At 38.9% G+C, this 21,361-nt stretch overlaps 1 protein-coding gene across 1 annotated transcript; it reads right to left on the reverse strand.

The window, feature by feature from the left end:
• Positions 1–3,807: 3,807 nt before the first annotated feature.
• hmgcll1 (3-hydroxymethyl-3-methylglutaryl-CoA lyase like 1) lies at positions 3,808–16,868 on the reverse strand. The gene is made up of 9 exons (XM_085477916.1): positions 16,584–16,868; positions 14,172–14,249; positions 13,584–13,691; positions 13,115–13,210; positions 12,767–12,915; positions 12,174–12,237; positions 11,552–11,740; positions 5,110–5,235; positions 3,808–4,730 (listed from the first exon to the last, which is right to left on the reverse strand). The coding sequence occupies exons 1-9, from the start codon at positions 16,677–16,679 to the stop codon at positions 4,611–4,613; spliced, it is 1,026 nt and encodes a 341-aa protein (XP_085334042.1). The 5' UTR covers positions 16,680–16,868; the 3' UTR covers positions 3,808–4,610.
• Positions 16,869–21,361: the final 4,493 nt, after the last annotated feature.

The following is a 21,361-nucleotide window of genomic DNA, read 5'->3' on the forward strand; positions in this document are numbered from 1 at the left end:
AAAGCCTTAAAGCCCCACAGTTTGTTCAAAATGCTACATTTTATGTGACGATTCCTTTAAAAGGAGCTTTTAAAGAAAAACTTAAAAATCAGAATTTAAATAATTTGTCTTTTTTTTAATAGTTCCAGTCAGTGTGCGTGAAAGCCCCCCAAGAAAGGTCTTCAACCTGAAGCAGTGATTTGTTTTTCTTTTATTAGTTCATAGACAGCTATCGAGAAAGCCCTGTCAGCATAGTCCACTTAGTCCTGGAATCAGGGACAGAGTGGAGCCTTTGGTCAGGTGATGTCTGATATAAAAACAGGAGAAGTAGAAAGGGAGGACAACCCTATTCACCCCTTTGTGCACAAACAGCAGGGGAGAGGCACTGATGGGAGTTATCTGTATTGACCTGTAAACACACTTACTTTAGCATTTTGAGCTATTTGGAGACAGGGTAACGAGGTCTGAGTGGTGGAAAAAGAGAAGCAATTGCAGCAATCAAGATGAGTGGATTTGCTTCACTTTAATTGGGCCAAAGACACCAAATTGTTTTTGTCACTGGAGCTGATCTAACCCTGATTCACTGATCTGCTCTGTTTTATACGATTGAGCTATAGGTGAGTATTTCTGGACTCATTCTGCCCGGGAAAGAATTGAAGTTCTGTCCAATAGTCTATTTAAAGTCAAATTAAAGGTCAGTGTGGATAAATATGATTGATGTTTTAACCCATGATTTAATTCTTTTTTCTATCATGTTAAGCACACACAACATACAGTCTGATCTTCTGTGTGGAGGGCTCTGTGTCTGTGAGGAAAATGAACAGCCATGTCTGGAAATCTATATATTTGAAAGGATGCAACAGTAAGTAGATACAGAGATAAATCCAAATACATGCTAAAAAGTTCCCAGCTGGTTTGAAGGCAGGGATTTTTGTTGGACAGGAAGAGTTGATTGGGAGGTAAAGAAGGCTTTTTTCAGGAAAACAGGACAAAAGGGAACTAAACACTAAACAGTGAGCTAAACATGTTCATTGACAGGCAAACACTGGATTGGTGGGACTATTTGGGCCTAATTTCAGATGTAGGAGATAATAAAGTACAAAACCTTCACTAACGTACTTACGTAGAACTTTCAGGCGTCTGTATTTTACTTTAAATTTTGATGTTTTTGTACAAATCTTTACTTTTTAATTCTTACATTTTCAAAATGGGGGCGGGGATTATTTCTATCACTGCTTGCCTTCAAACATCAAAACAATTTGAACCTAAATCGAGGGGAAAATAACATAAAAGACAATTCTGTTGGTGTGTGTCTATCGCATGTGCTTATCTGTATCTTATCTGGGATGGAAGACAGAAAAACACATCATCTAGCCATCATTTCTAGGACTATGCTCAGGTTTTAGATTAATTTTTAAATGTGGCAGGTGATTTTAAATGCAAACACCAAAAATGCAAACACAAATCCAACACCTCAACAAATATTAGCAAACAGACAAACTGTTTCTGCACAGTTTGTCACACAGTGTGTTGCTAGCTAAAGGCACAGCTGCTCTATTTCCCAGGGAGAGAAAACGTGGGAGATAACTTCACTCAGAGATGGAGAAAGGATAAGGAAGGATAGGAAGAAAAAGAGGTTATTTTTAAAGCTGAGGACTTCTCGGTGACATTTGATATACTGGAAATGTAAAGCTTGCATTTTAAAGGTTTGGTTCATTTTATAGTTTATCAAACAGATATTGATCATATGAAAATATCTGGCAGTTTAATGCAGGGTTAGTTCACCAGAGTATGCTGTACTCTGGTGAAGTTTAGTGATGGAGCAGAGTGACTGTGGTGATCACAATCACAGGCAGTAGACATGAAAATAAATTTAAGCTGGTGGTGCTGCTTGGATTCATTCACTGACTTCCACATTTAAATTAGCTTCATACAGACTAGTGGTGGGCATTAGCTGTGATAGTTCATGTAACATCTGCTTACATCTTCTTGAATTAGGCTGTGTAAATCCACAAAGAGAGGAAGCAGCACATACCATGTGATTAAAATCCATTTGTGCTGATAGCAGAAACTACTGGGACTTATTTCTATTCACTTCAGCTGGTCTTAGAGCCCCCCCCCCCCCCCCCCCCCCGGATTGTACCCATTTTTTCTGTTTAGGTGTGGAGCCAAAGTCACCCGTCAGTGTAGGCAACAACAAACAGAGCAAATTTTTTGGCTTTGTTTACTTCATGTTTGTGCTACATAACAGCAGATAGAAATTTGATTAAAATTAGAATTGGAATTTAATATAAAGGTTGTATTCCTTTGTATTGATGTTGTTTTATTATGATATCAATAATGACATGAGGTTCAAAGCATAAGGGAGCTAAAAGCAATTGATAAACTCAAACAATGAGTGGAAAATAAATAGCAAGAATCAGAGCCTCGTCTAAACAGGCGTCAATGAAAACTAGAAAAGAACCCCATCATAGTAAAACTAAAGCTCAGCCAACTAGAATAATGGAAACATGAACCAAAACACAGGCTTGCAAGACTAGAAAAAACATGAAGTAATCGTAGAAATCAAAGACTCAACAATATCACAAAACATCAAAGCCACTATTAGAAAAGAGATCAAATCAGGAATCCAAAACATCAAACACTACAACAATCAAATCTAAGAATCCAAAATTTATATCCACAAAAACTCTGGGACCATGACAGTAATTTATTTTTTATTTCTCATCTTCCACTTTTTGCTTTGCATGACAAAAACTGACCCAAATTATTGGCTGTTTAAGCCTTTCATCTTTCAAAAGATTTTATATGATCTTAATATTACAAAATTTCACTTACACAGTTGATAACTATGGGATTGAAGCTATCTAATTCCCCTCTTTCTATGTATTTTCTCCAAGACACATCACTGCACATAAATGATAGATCTAGGAGAACAAAGGTCAGAACTAAGAGCCACTTTGGAGCCATGTGGCCAGTAGAGGGCCCCAAAAGGGTGTAAAATGTCTCACTAAAGTTGTTGTTTGCCATTAAAAGATAACATAAAGTAAACAAACAAACAAAAAACACTCACAAGGGCGAGAACAGCATTGAGGGTAAAGTTGTGGTGCTATTTTTAGGTACTACTGTGTTAGTAGCATAACTTCTTGGCTCGCTTGTAGCTACTACCATGACTATGTTCTGTGAGTTTTTGGCTCATAAAAGTGAGAGTCAAATACATTTAATAAGTGCCTTTAATAAGTGTTTACTGTGTTTATAAGGCACAGCTCTGTTAAAATGCATTTACACAAATAAAAACTGTAGATACCAAATCTCCAGCAATGTATGGACACTGGCTACTGTTTCCTGGGTATACTGGGGAATATGAATGCACAGTCAACTATCCAGGTAAGCCAGGTTTAATATTAATATTGGAAAAAAATATCTATTGTCAATAAATATTGTTTGTTTGAACATTGGTCATTTCTTAGAGATGGAAACTGTTTTAACGAGGCTGTAGTGGGAGCACTGGGTATCAGGTGTGACTAAATGTGGTTCACAGGCGGAATTTTGCTTGGGGGTGGAGACAGGTCAGGACTGAGTCTGTGTGCAACTGCACATGAATGCATAATTTTCTTTTTTGTTACGTGATTAAGATGGACCGCCATGGGCAGACAATTATCACAATTTAATACGCTTATGCAAATCTAACATCTATTCATTAGTGTGGACTGCTTTTCTTTCCCAGTTGGCATCATGCTGGCATCCTAATTAGTCTGATTTTTGAAAATAGGGATGTAAGGTGAATGCAATTAAGCCGTAGGAAAGAAAGCCGCAGAGGAACAGGACAGAAGAGCTAACAACTGATTTTTTTTATTCTTTACTTTCTGATTTACAGATTGCACAGCAGGGTGTAAACATGACAAAAAATGAAAGGACAACTTTACAGAGACAATTGTCTCAGAAAGTAGTTTATGTCGTGGTAAAATTCTGAAATACAAAAAAAAGACTATAAAGAGGAACTTTTTAAGGGATCTTTGGCAAACCTGATGGCAAAAACTCCTCTGTGCCTCCTTTAAAATGCTATCTTTGTGGTAATTTGAGAGTTGTCTTACTTTGAATTATTTATACAAGTTCACAGGAAATCACAAAAGGTCTTCAGAGAAGCAAGGTGCATGTGGAGGCACTCATACACGTAGGATTATAATACGCTGTTACATAATTTTATAAGGCCACTGATCAATGCAAACGAATAAAATCATAAGATCATAAATTATCGAGCCGTCAACACAAACCTCAATCACAAATGAATACTCCCCTTGATAATTACCAGCTTCCTGTCACTTTCCATTCAGTGCGGTCGACGCTTGCTTTTGTTACATCAAAAATTGTGTAGAGCAAAAACTAAGCCAAGGAAGATGCATGTGTTCAGCAGATTATAAAGGTACTCAGACGGCAAATATAGACTGGAAATGAACAATAAAGTAAAAAAATAATAAAAATGAGATAGTTTTCAATATTATTTAGATGACATGCAAGAGATACATGGAACAATGTAGTTCAAATACAGACAGATAGGCAACAAATCTGAAGGCAGCAACAACGGGGAAGCACTTTAAAGGGAACAGACTAAAATATTTAAAGACGTTCCATTACAGAGACGCATCACAGCAGGCCGTGCTTCTTGCTTGGGCAACCTTGGAGTTTGTCTTGCGAGATAAAGCACTGCAGATGAAGGAACCAGCCTCTATGACTTTGGCAATGTTCACACCCTGCAAAAACATCCCAGCATCAGTAAAAGTGCAATTAATATAATAAGCGCAAGATAAACAAGAAATGGCAAGTTTAAGGTTTTCTCACTGAAATTAAAAGAAGACGTGTAACAGGTGACAGAAAATTAACCCGCAGTGAATCGTTTCTACCAGCAGGGGTAGGAATTGTTAAATAAATTGTTCCTGAGAAGTGTGTGCAACACCACAGTCTTGCACAAGTTATGTAGAACCACTAATATGATCAAATAAACTGTTACAGGGCAGTATGTTTGGAGAACGATGTGTTTATGTGAGTGAGCTTTGAAAGATTGTACAACGTTGGTTTTGTTGAGATTAGACACAAGTGTACATACACACCAGACAGTGAAGTCATACTTACTGTTTCAATGCCCATGCCATGAAGCATGTAGAGAACATCCTCTGTGGAAACATTGCCAGATGAACCCTGAGCGTAAGGGCATCCTCCCAGGCCAGCTACTGCAGAATCCACCACAGAGACCCCCATCTGCAAGGACAAACAACAGAGGCATTCGGCAAATCCGTGAAAGACTTCATGTCAGGTAAAATCCAGGAACAAAGATCTTTGTTCTATTGGGTTGTTCTGCCTGGTGCCGCGCACCTTGCCAGGCCTGTGGTTGTGTTTTACAGCTGTTTCTGAGAACCGTGGGCTTAAGGCTTGAAGATGAGTGGGCACAGAATGTCCCGCAGTATGGCTTAGTCATCCTCTTTGTCAGCTCAAACCACCAGCACCACATAATTATGGCCTTGTTCATATGACAGGAATATTATAAAGGCTGAGCAGAAGATTTCATATGTTTCTGATTGTCCTGGTTACTCATGTTTTTACAGCACGACTCTGCTCTTCACCATAGGGATTCACTTTCTTGCCACATCGAGAAGACATTTTTTTTCCCCTTGGCTGCTTAGTGTCCAATCAAACTGTGCCAATAAACTTAATGCATTTGTACACAAATGTGCTACAAAAAAAATCATTAATGGCAAACTATTTCGCTGATCTCCTTGATTACAAATGTTTCTGCTTTCTAAGGGCCTCTTTGTTTACACGAATGTAAGAATATACAAGAGATAAAATTCAAGTTGTGTACTCTACTGCGTTTTTTTTTTTTTGGCTCACCAGCGCTCACGACAAACATTACTGCTGAAATTTGTGGGAAAGTTTTTCCTTTTTTTTACTGCCGACGATAGCGAGCGCCTGGCCTCCATATGAAAATTAATGATGCGTTTTCAGTTGTTCTTCTCAATCCGTTGCTTTTGTTGGACAGCTTACCCAACATTATAAAAGGCTGCCCAGGAAACAGTACCCCGGTGCTTTTGTTGCAGCTCGATGTTGACATTGAAATTTACAGAAGCACATTTTACTCTTTCTCTGAATGCCCATATTACTCAAAGACACACAGTCACTGTTCTTGCCATGGACGTGCGCGACCCAGTCATGAATAAAACCTTTGTTTTCACACCAAGACAGGCCTTCAGTTTTCAGAGTCATTATGGACTAAGGTCTTGGGATGTTTTCCACATGTCCCTGGGATTGTCATGAGAATATTAAAGATGTTTTCCAGCTTCCGCGGTAGAACCAGATGTCAGAGGATCCTGCAGTGAGACAAAATTAACACACTGATCCTCTCAGTGGCACTGGGTCATGAAGGACCGGTACCCCACAGAGCAGGACCAAGCAAGTTAAATTAAAAGAATCTCTATTGCTTTTTTGGAACAATGATGCTAATTGGTTGCTTTTCCTCCAGACAAGAACCTACTTCTTTCAGGGGGCTGTCTGAGCCAGCCGTAATTGCTGTTTATGTTGGCAAGGGAAGAGGAGGAGGTGGGTAGAAGGAGGAGGAGATCTACTCCGGTGTGTGCAGTGCACGAGATTTCCAGACCTTGGTTAAAGCCAGAGCAGGATATTGTACTAGGCAGAATTTTTTGTAGTATAAACACAGAGTTGTAATCTGCCATGCCAATCCTCTCACTTCTAGCTATAAGGTCACAGGTCTTCAGCGTACTGTTTCCGAGAGGAACAGAACAAACCCTTTCAGCAGCGTGCCCCGTACCCCTGGACACTAATCACGCAGGAACTGGTGGTCAGCAGCTCGGGCTTGCCAATGCTCAGTTAGGTTCACACTACCCAGAAACCAGATGTGTGCTCAGTGTTAAAAAGCCATACTGAGTGAGCTGCGGCTATATAAAAACAATGCATTCCTGGGTAAAGACACTGAACATTTTCAAACTTGCATGATTTGGGATAAGCTTGTTTACATTCTGCGCTCTGAGTGGACGAGGCTGAAGATGGACAAGCTCCCATTTTGGTTTTATAACTGCGTCACAGAGCGAGCGAAAGAAAGAGTGTGCATTCAGCGAAGGACACGAAGCAGTGATGCTTCACCCACGACTACATAAACCGAAAGGCTGACAGAAACTGTCACGGATCCCGTGCTGACACTTATATCACTTCTTTCGAGGAGCGAACCCCGGACAGCAAAAGGCAAACAAGCACTTAAAGAATAAATAAATCACATTTTACTTTATCATTTCCAAAAGAAAATAAAGTTTGACTAATGTGATGTGACAAATATGAAGTTATTCAACTTTAATATGCAATCCTATTTTTAATATAATGTAAATGAATACTAAAAATACTACTACTAATGATAATAATAATAATATAACATATTTATCACCTTAAAACATGAATTTGGTTGGAATTGAAGAAAAAATATAAGAAAATAAATTCACAGATAATCCAGTTTCTTAGGAATTTATGTACTTGCTAATTAAATTATTTATTGATTTTGAATAATAAACATTTATATTTCAGCTCTTCATCTGTATTTATTTATTTTGTATAACAGCAATCGTCCCAGGGGCTGCAGATGAAAATGAGCTTTTTGACCCATTTATTACATCAGTGTTGCTTCCTTTACATACATGTTAAAAGCATTTTTTTTTAAATAGTTAAAAAAAAAAAGTAAAATAAAGCCTAAGAATACAGAAAAAAGAAAAATAAATGTTCTTTTACTGTTATTTTGTCCTTTTGTGGTATTTATGTGGGTTTTACGGTTGTCTTTTAAATATATATTCCAGTATGTCACAAGGGCTCATTTTAAAAAAAGTTAATAATCTATAATAAATATTTTCTAGTTTAGCTGAAATTGATTTTACTTGTTTACTCAACAGAAAGTATCGTCGGTGGCTTTGATTCAGAGCGGATTTCACTCTTTGAAATAGCAAATCACCAGTCACAAGATAAAATGATCCTTTATAACTATCCATTATAACTTCTACCATTCAGTCAAAGAAGTCAACATAAAGTTGCACTAAAGTTATCAACACACTGCTCAACACAGCTGCTAGGTAACTGGATGTTAGTAAAATATGTTAGTAAACTAAGGCTGAACAGAGTCTCATGTATGGAGACAAAAGAAAATACTGCAGATGGATGTTATTGTCAGTAGAGATCTCTAGTGTGAGCCCAGACAGGTTATACTGTATTCCCCAGCTGCAGTAGTACACAATACACCAAAATTGCAGGTAAGATTAAATAATTTTCCTTGCCAAGCCTGTGAAATCTAAGTACATACATTGTCATTGTGTAACCTGCCAGGGTAGGTTTGTAACAAAGCCCCCCTAGACCTCCTGAAAAAAGGTACAAAGACTAAGGAATGTCTTTATCGGGAACAAAAGAGGTGACTCAGGGCTGACAGCACTGGGGGAATTCATTTCTCTCCCAGTTGGTGGTGTGGAGTTCTGGCACACAGTAATGAAAAACTATGATAAAATCTTTAATTTCCTACTTGTTTATGGGTGAGCAAATGGTGAGCTAAATATCCCTGGCTGCTATTATTTCTTGTGGCCATGGGGCAGCTGCAATGAATCATTGTAAATATGATCCACGCAGGAATTTCACCATCTCTCTGTACTTTTTCTTTTTCAAACCATTCAGAATCAGATTTAACCTTAAAAATATTTGCTTCTTTACATGACATGGATCAGCTGCCTTTCCGAACAATGTTTGACCATAAATTGTACCAGAGAAGTACAATATTAGATTAATTCCATCATAATTATTAGAAGGGATAAGTGTTCAACTGCAAGTTTCACAACGGAACAACAGTTTCTTTAGTGGATGTGTAACATTAGTGAATGAATGAATGATTTCATTTACACGTTACATTTGCAGTCATACAGTGATTTGTGCAAACTGAAGCATAAATACTATACTAACGTTTACAGTCGAGTAAAATAAAGTACTTGAGTAGACGTTTCTAGACCTGCGTCTGCAGCTGCAGCACCATTCATCACATGCTCACCGTAGAGCAAATGAAAGGATCATTTTCCACTGGCCTTTAAGCACGCCATTGTCAGAAAGTTCAACAGCCAAGCGGCAGACGAGCTAGAAGCCCCCCCACCCCCCCAGGGCCCTTCGATCCACCTAGCTCTCAGTCGCTTTGTCCAATAGACACTGAATAGGTGAGCCTTTGTGCTGACCCCCTCACATCTGTTGACCCACCCAGCCCCCAGTGTGCTTCCTCCTCTGTGGTGACAATGCGCTCCAGTAAAACTGATACAGCCCTGCCTGCATTGCCTCTGTTTTATGTTTGGATATATGTCAGGTTTACTGGCTCGCAACAGGCAAAGTGGTGACAAATGCCCCCACGACAGCTCCTTCACAAAGATTCACAACCCAAATGCACTTATAGAGTGTATACCTTTAACTGTACAATACATATTGTTAAGTTCATTAAGATTCTGGGATTTTTTTTTTCTTTTTGAAAGCAGTTTGTGAATCATCTTGCTTTGTGGGGAAGCTTAGATCATGTTTCTTAATGCCGATTTTCCTCGTTGACTGATGGTTTCTGGTTCTCTGTGTGTCCCATTGTAGCCTACACATACACAACAGAGAACACATTCATCATGCCATAGACTGACAGACTGTCATTAAAGCTTAGGCACATATGTGCGCTTTTTAAAACGTAAAAAAAAAAAAAAAAAATTTTAAGCTCTGAAATACTCTAATATAAAAGTTTGCAATAAAAAGTTTTACATCATTTTAAAGTGGCATATATGGCCAAAATAACTATACATCAGTCTTATTGATATATTACATTATTTGGCTTCCTTTTTCCTGACTCCAGCGGAAAATAAAAACAATTTTTCCTTTTTCTCGTTGCAAAGAAAGGACACTGTATTTCAATGGACTGTAGCATGTGAGCTGAAAAGTGTCTAAAAAGATGGATTGGGAGAAGTTTAACAAATGATGCTTCCCAGCAGGGATAATGATTTAAATCAACCTAAAAAAAAAACAAAGACCTGTGATCTCTATGATGCTGGCAGAAAGTTGAATGATATCCTGGAACAAGAATCACCACCTCTATTTTGCCTCCACATCTGGTTGCTCCTCTTCATGTCATCATGAGTAACTACATTGATTTATGCAAAGGCCGGGCATTTATCCATAATCGGTCTGTGGTTCTCCACGAGAACATTCATATTCATCACAGGGGGAGGGATGTGCATGTGAAGGCAAAGGTACCCCAAATCCACTGGGAAAGCAGAAAGTAAAGCTGTCAGACAATTTAACATGAGAGGATATGGGGATCAAGAGGACGATGCATTGCTGTCTTGTGCTTGTCCAAAAGGAGAATCTACACTACAAACTACGGCAAGAGGGCTTCCTCTTCTAACTTTACCAGCATTTGTACGCTTAACACAGACCTCTCCACTTAAAAGTGTTAGCACCTTTTATGTCTCTCCCACAAGAATCAGAAGGTTTTTGTCTCACAACAGAGGTGTGGGCACATCTGTCCTCCCAGAGTTGTCAGGCTTTATATTATCCCTTTATTCTTTTGGATCTTTGAACTGTTTTACCTTTCTGCTTATTCAGAGACCTCCATACCCTCCAATCACACCAACAAATTAGCTGAACTGTGTCTGATTGCCTCTGTTTTTAAAGATCCCTCTCGGCTGCCTGTTAGGTTCAGAGAATTTTTCCAAAATTCACAGTTCCTACCCTATCCACCTTTCAATAGTCCTGGAGCTAGTCTCCTTCTTTTATTGACTTCCATTTACAAACTAACTTCATTTACTTTTAAATGTTTGTTTTTAAGTTTTTGACTGTTTGCTGTCATTATTAATGTATTTTATGTCTAATCTTAGACTTATGAAATAGCTGCACAAAAGCTGGTTTACAAGACAGATGTAGGGCATTAAATAAGATAATCCTGTCATGTACTTCATGACAGATGGAGAATTAAGGACCGTAATGAAGCTTGGAAACGTTCTGGTGTCACAAGCTGATCCTCAACAGGTGTCATCTGTTGCTTTTATCATCTAATAGTTCTCTAGTTAAACACACTAGACTGTCTATTTGATTTCTTTTCAGATTTCCATCTGCTCTCTTTGTTTGTCAAGCTAACTGCTTTGACAAAGACTTTGCTCTACTTTCGACTTAAGAGCTCTTTCTGTCGCTACAGTACTCATAATATTAACAACTGCAGTAATAGCAATAACTATAAATAACAATGAATAATAAATCTAATCATCATTAGATCATTAGCAATTTCTGGTTCTGAGATTACTGGCAGTACCACATCTTAGGGGTTCTTATCTGGAGTGCACTAAGAATGTTGGCAGTGCTTGCCCATAGGTGTCATGGCAATGAACCGTTAAAACTTCTTGTTTTCTTGGAAATATTAATTATAGTAACAATAATAATAATATAAACAATAACATAAGAAACAAAATCATCATAGGTAGAAGCATAAGTACTTTTGAGACTATTGGCCGCACAATACCCGTGTTCTTACCTGGAGTGCAGTAAGGATGTTGGGCAGTGCTTGCCCATAGGTGTCATGGCAGTGAACTGCAAGCGCATTGATGGGCACGTCCTTCATCACCCTCTGCAGCATCTTAAGCATAGATCCTGGAGTACCAATACCAATGGTGTCTCCCAAGGAAATCTCATAGCAGCCCATTTCATATAATCTCTTTGCTACCTAAAAATAATAAAAATATAGAAAATGCTCTCTTTATAAGAGGATTACATAGTAAAATAACTTTTTTTTCCAAATATAAGTACCATGTTATGTTTGGTTAGGCAGTGAAATGGAAGAGAATATAAATGCTATATTTTACATTTCTTCAGTTAATTCAATCTGTGCTTACGGAAAGAATATGAACATTTATTGTGATTTTTCATTTAGCAATGAACTGACAATAATTAGCTTTGAGTTTTGACATATATATCGAAAAGCACTGACATCCACAAAATTAATTAATTCCAGGAAAAACAAGTTAAAAAAAAAACAAGAAAAACAGAAAAACAAAACCAGAACAACATCTCAAGAAACGATTCAGTTTAGTTTAGATCATTTAAATAAATGAACAGATAGGTTTTAAAAGACCTGTAAGTGTAAAGAACAATCCTACCTCTGCCACTTTGGAAGGTTCAATGTGTCCCTCATGGGGACACCCAAGGGCACAAGAAACATACCTGAGAAGATAAAGTTAACAAGTATCATTATTTTGTCAGTTTCAGCAACTGACAAAAAAAAAACGTCAAAAGCTGTTGAACATTTTCTATACTATAGTGTGCTCTTCAAAAAAAAAAAGAATTGGGTCCAATGTGTCCAGAAGCCTATTAGTGTTTTGGTGTCCTTTATGGGCAAAGCAGTTCCTATAATTTAAAAAATAAAATAAAACACACACACACATTTCCATGATATGATAAAAGGCCCACATTAGTAAAAGTTAGCCTGTTTGGTTTACCTCATCTGGCCTCGTGGTTTACTAATGCATAGATATAGTCCTGGTGAACATCTGGAACTTTGCTATAACAGTATCATTACTGAACTGTGTGTTTTCTTCTATATAAAAACTGCAGTATGTTCAAATGCCCTGTTTTCCTATGGGGAAAAGTGAAAATCTGTGTGAAGCTCAGAAATCAAGGGAATTGTTTTCATTTCATTTCATTCATTTTGTTTTCATTTTTGTAGCAGAGAATTAATAGGCAGAATACTAACCCTCGAACTGGAATTTGTCGCTTTTTGGCAGCGTTAATGACTTCCTCAAACCTCAGCATACTTTCATCAACAGAACAGTTAATATTTTTTTTACTGAAGGTTTCAGATGCCGACCCAAACACAGCCACTTCAGTAGCACCAGCTGCAACCTTAAATCGCCAGAGAAAACAAACTTGTAAAACCGTGTTCACTGTGAGTCACGCTAACGTAAGTGCAGGAACTATTTTAATAAAAACAATGTAGTGCCAACAGTTAACTCAAACTGACAAGCTTGAGTAAACATGATGAATTATATGAGAAAAGGTATATAGCACAGGTCATTACGCTGAAGTGAAAATTCATGCTTACAGCATCCTGAAAGCCTTGCAAGTTAGGTGTCAAAACAGGATACTGAACATTAGATGCTTTCTGGATTCCTCTGAGTACATCAGTGTGGTCTGCCATCTAAATAAAGGGAGGAAGATATATTAATTAGATGTTAAAGGTAACAACATAACAGGCAATAACATAGGTAAGGTAATAACATAATAACATATTAACATGTTCCTGGGAATTCACAAATGCTTTCACACGTTTGAAGGCAGCATTAAAGATCAAATTAATTATCATTTTTCTCAGTACAAAAGGAGACACGTGTTAACGTCTGACTTTGTATCCAAGTAGTAAATAGGGGTACAATTTGATTGAGAAGGAGAAAATGAATAAAATACTTTCTCCAAAACCATCTCCAGCTCCAACAAGGATGCTAGAGGAGCAAGAAAGAGGGCCTAATAAATCACTCAGCATTTAACTGCAGTTCAAAAAGAAGAATTCTTACCTGTGGGACCCACTTTGAAGAGACAAAGCTGGTGGCCTCGATCACAGACAGGCCTGTTCCTGAGAGCATATCTATCAGCTGGATTTTCACCCCAGTTGGAACAATCTCCTGGAGAACAATGAAATTGAAATAGCTTATTTTGTATTTGAGTCCTCTCATGATACAGTTGGAGATGTGACAAGCAGATATATGGCTTAGTATTTTGCTGTGCTGCGTGTTATTTATACAGATAGCCATATTTGACATGATCAATCTTGCACTTGCTGAAAACTCTGAGATAGCTTCGCTATATGCCAAATTTCAGGTAATATGTTGTAGAAATAAAATTACTTCCCCCCCATCCAGTATAATCTCTAAATGGTAGGTAAAGAGAGTGAACTCAGCCAGAAGCTGTGTCATCTTTCCTATTCAATTTCAAAGACAATGTGAAACATATGCTTCTAGCAATTATGGCACAAAACCCATATGTTATGAATTGTTATATGTATAGAAAAAATGGGAGTTTCCAGGAAGGATTGTGTATAGTATTAGAAAACAAAGGTACCCATAAATATAAATAAGGTTTGTGATTGTAATTGCAGAGTATACCTTTTCATTTTGAAGTCCATCTCTTGGCCCAACTTCAACAATTTTAACAAACTCTGGATAGGCATGTCCTGTAATTGTCTGGGAAAATATCAAATGGGGGGGAGGGGAATAAATAAAAAGAGAAACACCGCTCAACAAGACACAGAACACGGAGAAGTCAGCCATCCTTTTACCGTGGGATGCTCCAGGTCATGTTATTTCTAACATGAATAACTTTCAACCTCAACCCAGCTGAAACTTTAGAACCCAAATATAAGCTTGCTATGTCATTAAGATGCAAACTCATGAGATGTGACACAGAGGAAAGGCTGGGAAGAAGGGTTAGAGTAACTCCACTAAAACCGCAAGGAATATTCTGAGGATCAAGGTATTTTTTTTTCCTGATCTCAACCTTATAATTTTAAAGAAAAAGACCCTTGTTGAACTAAATGCAAAACCTCAACAGACCTTAAAGATTACAATATGAACCTAGCAACAGTGATATTTAAGCAGAGAGTGAAGACCACATATCTGACTATAGCCGTCAAAAATATCTATTTAAGTTTTTTCCAGTGGGGAGCAGTAAAACAAAGAAAGCTAACCGATATCCCAGCTTAACTCTTCTACAAGCAGGCCTGAAATGTGAAAGAATCCACTCAGTTTAAATTTTTAGTCTAATCTTTGTCAATTTTCAAGGGGTAAAGAGCTAATGTGTTATATCTATGGAAGATAGATATCAAATATTTATTCAGAACAAACTGAGCACACAGTACTGTGCTCAGAAATATACAGTACTGTGCAAAAGTGTCTAGCTACCCCTTGTTTCTTTATATTTTACTAGAAAAATGGAAAATAGATGCAGTTGTTTGCTGAAACGTGTGCAAACATACATGGAAACAGTGTATTACACGAAAACAGTGTTTGTGCAATTCTAACAAGCTTGAATGTGAATGTTTGATTTGATCACCTTTATTCTTCAACACAGCTTTAACTCTTTTAGACAAGCTTTCTTGTAATTTATTTTAGTCTTCAGGAATAGTTCTCCAAGCTTCTCGAAGGACATTCAAAGCCCTTCTTTGGATGTTGGCTGCCTTTTGTTTGATTCTCTATCAAGATTATCCCACACTGCTTTAACTGCTTCAATAATGTTGAGGTCTCGGCTCTGGGGAGGCCAATCCATGGTTGATAGTGTTCCACTGTGTGTTTTTCTATGCAGGTATGCTTTCACTGCACTGGCAGTGTATTTGGGATGATTGTCATTTTGAAAAATGAACATATTCCCGAATCAGACCCTTTCTAGGTGGTAATGCAAGGTGGATTAAAATCTGATGGTACTTTTCTGGGTTCATAATTCAATTTTGACAAGATCCCAAACACCATTGGCCGAAATCCAGTCCCAAACTATGACAGAGGATTCTTCGTGTTTTACAGATAGCTGGACAGGAGACAGGAGACAGGTACAACAGACTGTTGTACAGCCACTCTTCCACTGAGACTTCAGTGAACAGTAGATAGATTAAGTATAGAGGCAGATGTATCTCTCAGTTCCTGTGTCAGTTCTTTTCCACATTTTATCCTGACTAATTAGATAAGAGGAACAGACACTGTTTAACTACCATAGATAGTTTTTCTAGGTGTGACATTTCCTCTTTTATCCACTTGACTAGTTTCCTCAATTTTTTTAAGGCTACACTACACACCATGCAGAGTTTTAAGCTAAAATTCGATCTTTACTAAGTTGTCTGTCTTTTAATGCATGGCTCAGTGTTAAGTGGTGTAACAAACAAACAAAACACATTCCTCTGAAAATGGTTATGTATAAGGACTGAACTGAAAATGAGTGAAAAAGCAACCCAGAAGTTAAAAAATTACATAAAAGACTTGGAAACCACATATACAGAAACAAAAGTTGACTGAAGACTTTTGCACAGTACTGCATGTGGTTTAGCTTGTAATATCTTTAACTGTTATGAGTGAAATGTACGTTTTTTACAGATAGGCATGAACTATTTGTAAAATATACTCATACTTTGGATTACAAAAATGTTATAAAGTAAAAGTGAAAATAAATTCGAAAATGCAGGAATAAAATCGAGCGGACTCTTTCACTTACACTACTTTTACCTCTAATAGGCTACATTACAACTGAAAATGAAGCCTGGGGCAGCTCATATTCTGTTGTATTTTATTCTATTCATATTCTATTGAGTGTATTTTATTACCCCAAACATACATAATGCTAACGTAATACTCTTATTGAGAAAAAGGTACTCGCATGTTCTTCTTCTTCTTTTTTTAACCACCTTAGTTACAGCAGCATCTGCGCATCTGCGCATAGGTGGCCTTGTGTTGTGCTCCTCTCTGCTCTGTCATGAGGAAGTCATGTGGCCGAACATGTGCAGTTGAATAAAAACAAGGAAAACCGACGCCCACCTTGTCCTCCTGCAGCCAGCGTCTCAGCCACGGGTAGTCCTCGATGAGTTGCTCATAGCTCAGGCAGTGCTTCACTGTGGTGGGCACGTTACCCATCCGTGTGGCTGCTGCTCAGCCCGCTGCAGCTCCGTGTTCTCCGGGAATAACCTTCGCAGATCGCGGGAACTACCCAGAGCAAATTAATGTGTCGCATCCGTGTGCTAATGCAGGCCTGGATGGCGGAGGGCCTCGCTGCATGCAGAGATTAAATATGAGGATGGCTACTTACAGTAGAGGATGACTCAGCGGTTGTCATGACAACCACATCTCCTAAAGTGGGGGGAGGAGGCCAGAGAGCGAGAGAGGAAATTAAGCACAGAGGAGTATTTTCCTTTATTTTTAAGGAAAATAAATGAATGAAATAAAGAAAATAAAGGCCAGGAAAAGGTGCTTCCTTCAGTTTGAAAGCTGGTGATTTTTTTCTTCTTAATTGATTCAACAAGTTCACATACACATTCACCTCCCTGTACTGCTGAGAATTGAAGGTTTCAGTGTAACAGCCTGCTTTGATTGATCTCCTGTGACCTGAACCGGCAGAACAGTTTCCATTGCCAGGCGTGCCACTGCTGCCAATGTCAACTGCATATTGTAATAAAATCCCCCGTTAAGCCAAGGCAACATTTACCAGAGAAAACAGGCATTCTGAACCCAGATGTTAACAATAGAGGGGCTTAATGAAGTCCTCGCATTCAACCATCTCACCAAGCTGAACTGCCCTGTGATGAGAGACCTGTACCTCAATCTCCTAGGGGAGGAGGGCGACTCATGCGATCAGCCTTGGGAAAGACATTTTTTTGTAGCAGACCTAAAATTTGATGACTGTCAGTTGTCACCCTAAATGTTTTAATCTAAAGAGTGTATTGCCTCTAATGACTTTTAAAGGCTCCTCTTGGGTACAAAAATGAAATAAAAGCAGAGCAGCATTATTCTAAAGGTTTAAACTAAAACTAAATCTAAATCTGGTTTTGATTGCAGTGCATTTCTCCAAATTAGTATTTGTTAAATTATATTTGCCACCAGATAAACTTTAATTCATATTAATGGTGCTCGTGGTTTGTTGGGTTTGAAATTCTTTTCAGATGATTGTGAATCCGAAACTGCAGCTCATCTAAGTCTGTACTTGACGTCTGTTTTGAGGGGAATGATTGGACTCCTGAGGGGGAAAAAGGCCTTTTTAGTGTATAATTTTGATAACTGCATCAACCGCTTAAACCGAACCAGCCTTTTCATATTTCAGCTTTCAAGGAAACTCAGCATCTATGGTTTATCTTCTTGACAAAAACCAGCTGGGGAAGGTCACTTTAAAGAACTGGCCTTGAGGGGTTTTCCCCATCTAAGGAATCAATATAATGCAGGTGAGTTTAAACACTATTACCAGAACACAGTTCATCCAACAAGGAAAACTGTATGTCCAGGCTTACGCATTTGACATTTAAATGGTATAAAACTAGAACAAATGATCAAAATTTAGTCTCAATGTTCACATATAATTTCAGTTTTTTAGATATGAGCTACTGAATTTCTCAAAATGTGAATTAGAGTCCACTATAATCAAATAGTGGATTGTTGTATAATGGCATCAATAAATCTGTGTGACTGCAAAATTCAAAAATGATTGATATCTGCTTTGTTCAGCAATTCAAACTAAAGTAGAATAAAGAAGCGAAAGAAATTGACAGTGCATTCGAATTAGCAGGTCACCAACACAGTGAAACAACTGCACAGCCTTAAGATGTCTTCTAAGAAGATTAAACTCTGTAAAGAAACATAGTCTCCAAGTTTGTGTAGATTAGGCAAACAGATATGCCCTGACAGGAAAGGGGATGTCTCTGTGCTAGTTTGTTAGCTTCTCCTGAGAACAATATATTTTGCACATGAGGATTCTGGAGACCAGGCAGAAGATGAATGCCTCAACATATTAAATAAAATTCAAACATTGTCACACCATGTTTATGAACTTGGAAACAAATTCCATTAAAAAAAGAACAAGACTAGACTCTGTTGCTCTCTCTCTTCCTCCCTCTCTCTGTATCTCTCTCTCTCTCTCTCTCTCTCTCTCTCTTTACAGAGGTAGAAACAGATGTGAAAAACAGTACTTTATGGAGTACAGGTTTCGGCATGGCATGAAAGAAGTTTTAAACTCTTAGATACACACTCAAAACAAAGTGGAAGGGGAAAAAAACAGGAACCAGAACAAATCAATTTTCATCCTCCATCCGTCTTCAATTTCTACATCATGAATGTAACTGAACTGTAACAACAAGAGAGTTCTGGTGCTGAGCGAATAGCACATCATCATCACCATGGAAGTAATAATAATGACATGGTCTTTCATATACAGAGAAGATGAAAAGGTTTGTTGGATATACACCCCCAGACCACTTGATGCATATAACTGAAACGGAATCATGCATTACATATGCTGCACAGAAAAGCAAAGAAGAATGTACATTTATATATGTGTGTGTGTGTGTGTGTGTGTGTGTGTGTGTGTGTGTGTGTGTGTGTGTGTGTGTGTGTAGAAAGAGAGAGAGTGAGAGAGAGCGAGAGATACATAAGCGTGTGTGTGTGTGTGTGTATTTATGCTCTTATGTTACCCTATTCAATTTTCAGTTTATTCAAATTTGTACCACAAAAAACCACAAACATTTTTTTAAAGAAATAAAATGTGAGGTCTTTATAAAAATAGCAGCGTGTCCTACAGTTTTTTCTGGAAGGCCGACCACTCTTAGCCAACTTTCCACAGCTCCCCTTTGAGACAGCATGTGTGTTAAAGATTATCCTCACAGTAATCACACCACTGAGCACCCTATGGTTTTTACTCACAAAAGCCTCTGACTGATGTTTTGGGTATGAGTCCACACATTATCGTAAAGGCTGAGCATCATTTGTAGTGCACATGCAGTCTACTGGAAGGCTGTGGGAGTTGTCTTTTTCATAATAAAGATCAGTTTTCTATATTTATTAGTGAGTGCAAGTGTGAAATGTTAATTGGGGCGATCGGGGCTCAAGAGTTAGTAGTTTGTCCTATAATCGGAAGGTTGTCGGTTCAAGCCCCGGCTGCGACAGTCTCGGTCGTTGCATCCTTGATACTTCACCCATTGCCTACTGGTGGTGGTCAGAGGGCCCGGTGGCGCCAGTGTCCAGCAGCCTCGCCTCTGTCAGTCCGCCCCAGATCAGCTGTGGCTACAATGTAGCTTGCCATCACCAGTGTGTGAATGGGTAGATGACTGAATGTAGTGTAAAGCGCTTTGGGGTCCTTAGGGACTAAGTAAAGCGCTATACAAATACAGGCCATTTACCAATCCACACTGTTTAAAGGAGCAATAAAATCAGATCATTCATTCTTCACAAAGCCACTCCTTAAAATCGCTTTGTTACAAATGAATTTAAGAGGATGTTTCTAAGCAGCTGGATATTTATTGTGCAGATTTTTATATTGCACCACAGAGGACTTCATGGCTGGATTACGGCTCCACCTGGATCATAAAGTGTAGAGATTTCCTTCAGTGTATTCTTATCCTTGGTGGGAGAAACTGAATTTCACAGCATAAGTTACAACTGCCAGAATACACATGAGCTTGGTTTAAGTCATCGCTGTTGACATCTCTGTGTGCCTTCAGCTGTAAACTGATAACAGTAGTGTGTTTTACTAATTACTTTACTGGATGTGTGGGAAGATCGGGGTAGAAAACACCAACCAGGTAAACTCAAACTCATCGTAAGTCACACATGCCAAAATACAGTCGGCAGGCAAAAGCCCACAAAAATCCATGCAGGCAAACTGAAGAAAGAGGCAAAGAGTAAGAAAAATAACCAAGCATCCAGGAGATAAAGAGTCTAAGAGTTTGGACAGATAACCTAACAGCAGACGAACATGGGAGCTAAGAATCCTGGGCCAATTGCTCCAAAGAGGATGGGAAGACCCAGGTAAACACTCAGTTAGGTGGAGCAACTCAGCTCAGTCAGACCATGATGACGACTCTGGAGGGCAGCCAGGAGGCTCAGTAAACAGGGGAGGCTACTTTTGAGGTTGGCCTAGTGGTAGGGTAGTCAGGCAAGACCAAGGTTGGAGGTGAGAAGAAGACTATCTGAAGGCCCAGCAGGAACACTACAGAGAGAATAGAACCTCTCAGAAGACTGGCGGTAAAGATGGAAGCTCTCTGGAGGTCTCTAAGGCTGGCGAGCCAGACATAGTACTTCAGGCAGGATGTGGAACAGAAAGCTTGGAACCAGTGCAGTCAGGCATCTGCCAGGTATCAGCAGAGAGGGCGGATGCTTCTTAGCTTGGATGTCAGCCTGAGGGTCCATCAGGAGGGATGACTCTGGAGCTGGCGGACTGACTGTCAGACTGACTTGGGAGCAGTCTCTGCACTCACCAGTTGCAAGATGTAGCACTCAAACTGAGCAACAGTGAAGAAGGCAGACTCTCTGGGACAGTTTGTGTTGGCTGTGGAAACAATCTGGGTTTAGCATGGTTTGATTCTGAGGCAGGATGTCATTGAAAGAAAAGGTTAACCAGGTCTCCACAATAAAGTAGACTCCTGAGTATGAGGTGGAAGAGCAGGAACTGGCTAGGGGTCAGCAGGCCCACTTCTAGGACCTGTGGTGCTGCGGTGAGTTCAGTGGCTGGGCCAGGCAAGGAGCTATGCTAATATGATGACCAATAGCCCTAAGTCTAGCCAACTCTGCTACAGGTAGAAAGCTAACTGACACAGGAGCTGGATGAAGATTTCCTG

The sequence above is a fragment of the Copadichromis virginalis genome, linkage group LG13 (assembly GCF_057382275.1).
Source record: "Copadichromis virginalis isolate Kocher_CV1m ecotype Utaka linkage group LG13, C_Virginalis_male_GT1.1, whole genome shotgun sequence".
Classification (NCBI taxonomy): Eukaryota; Metazoa; Chordata; class Actinopteri; order Cichliformes; family Cichlidae; genus Copadichromis; species Copadichromis virginalis.

Coding starts and splice junctions, on each gene's coding strand:
- hmgcll1 (XM_085477916.1), bottom strand. CDS start 16,679: ATGGGTAACGTGCCCACCACAGTGAAGCACTGCCTGAGCTATGAGCAA. Junction 14,250..16,583: donor GCTGGCTGCAGGAGGACAAG/GTGGGCGTCGGT, acceptor ATATTTTCCCAG/ACAATTACAGGACATGCCTA. Junction 11,741..12,173: donor AACCTTCCAAAGTGGCAGAG/GTAGGATTGTTC, acceptor TATTATTTTTAG/GTAGCAAAGAGATTATATGA.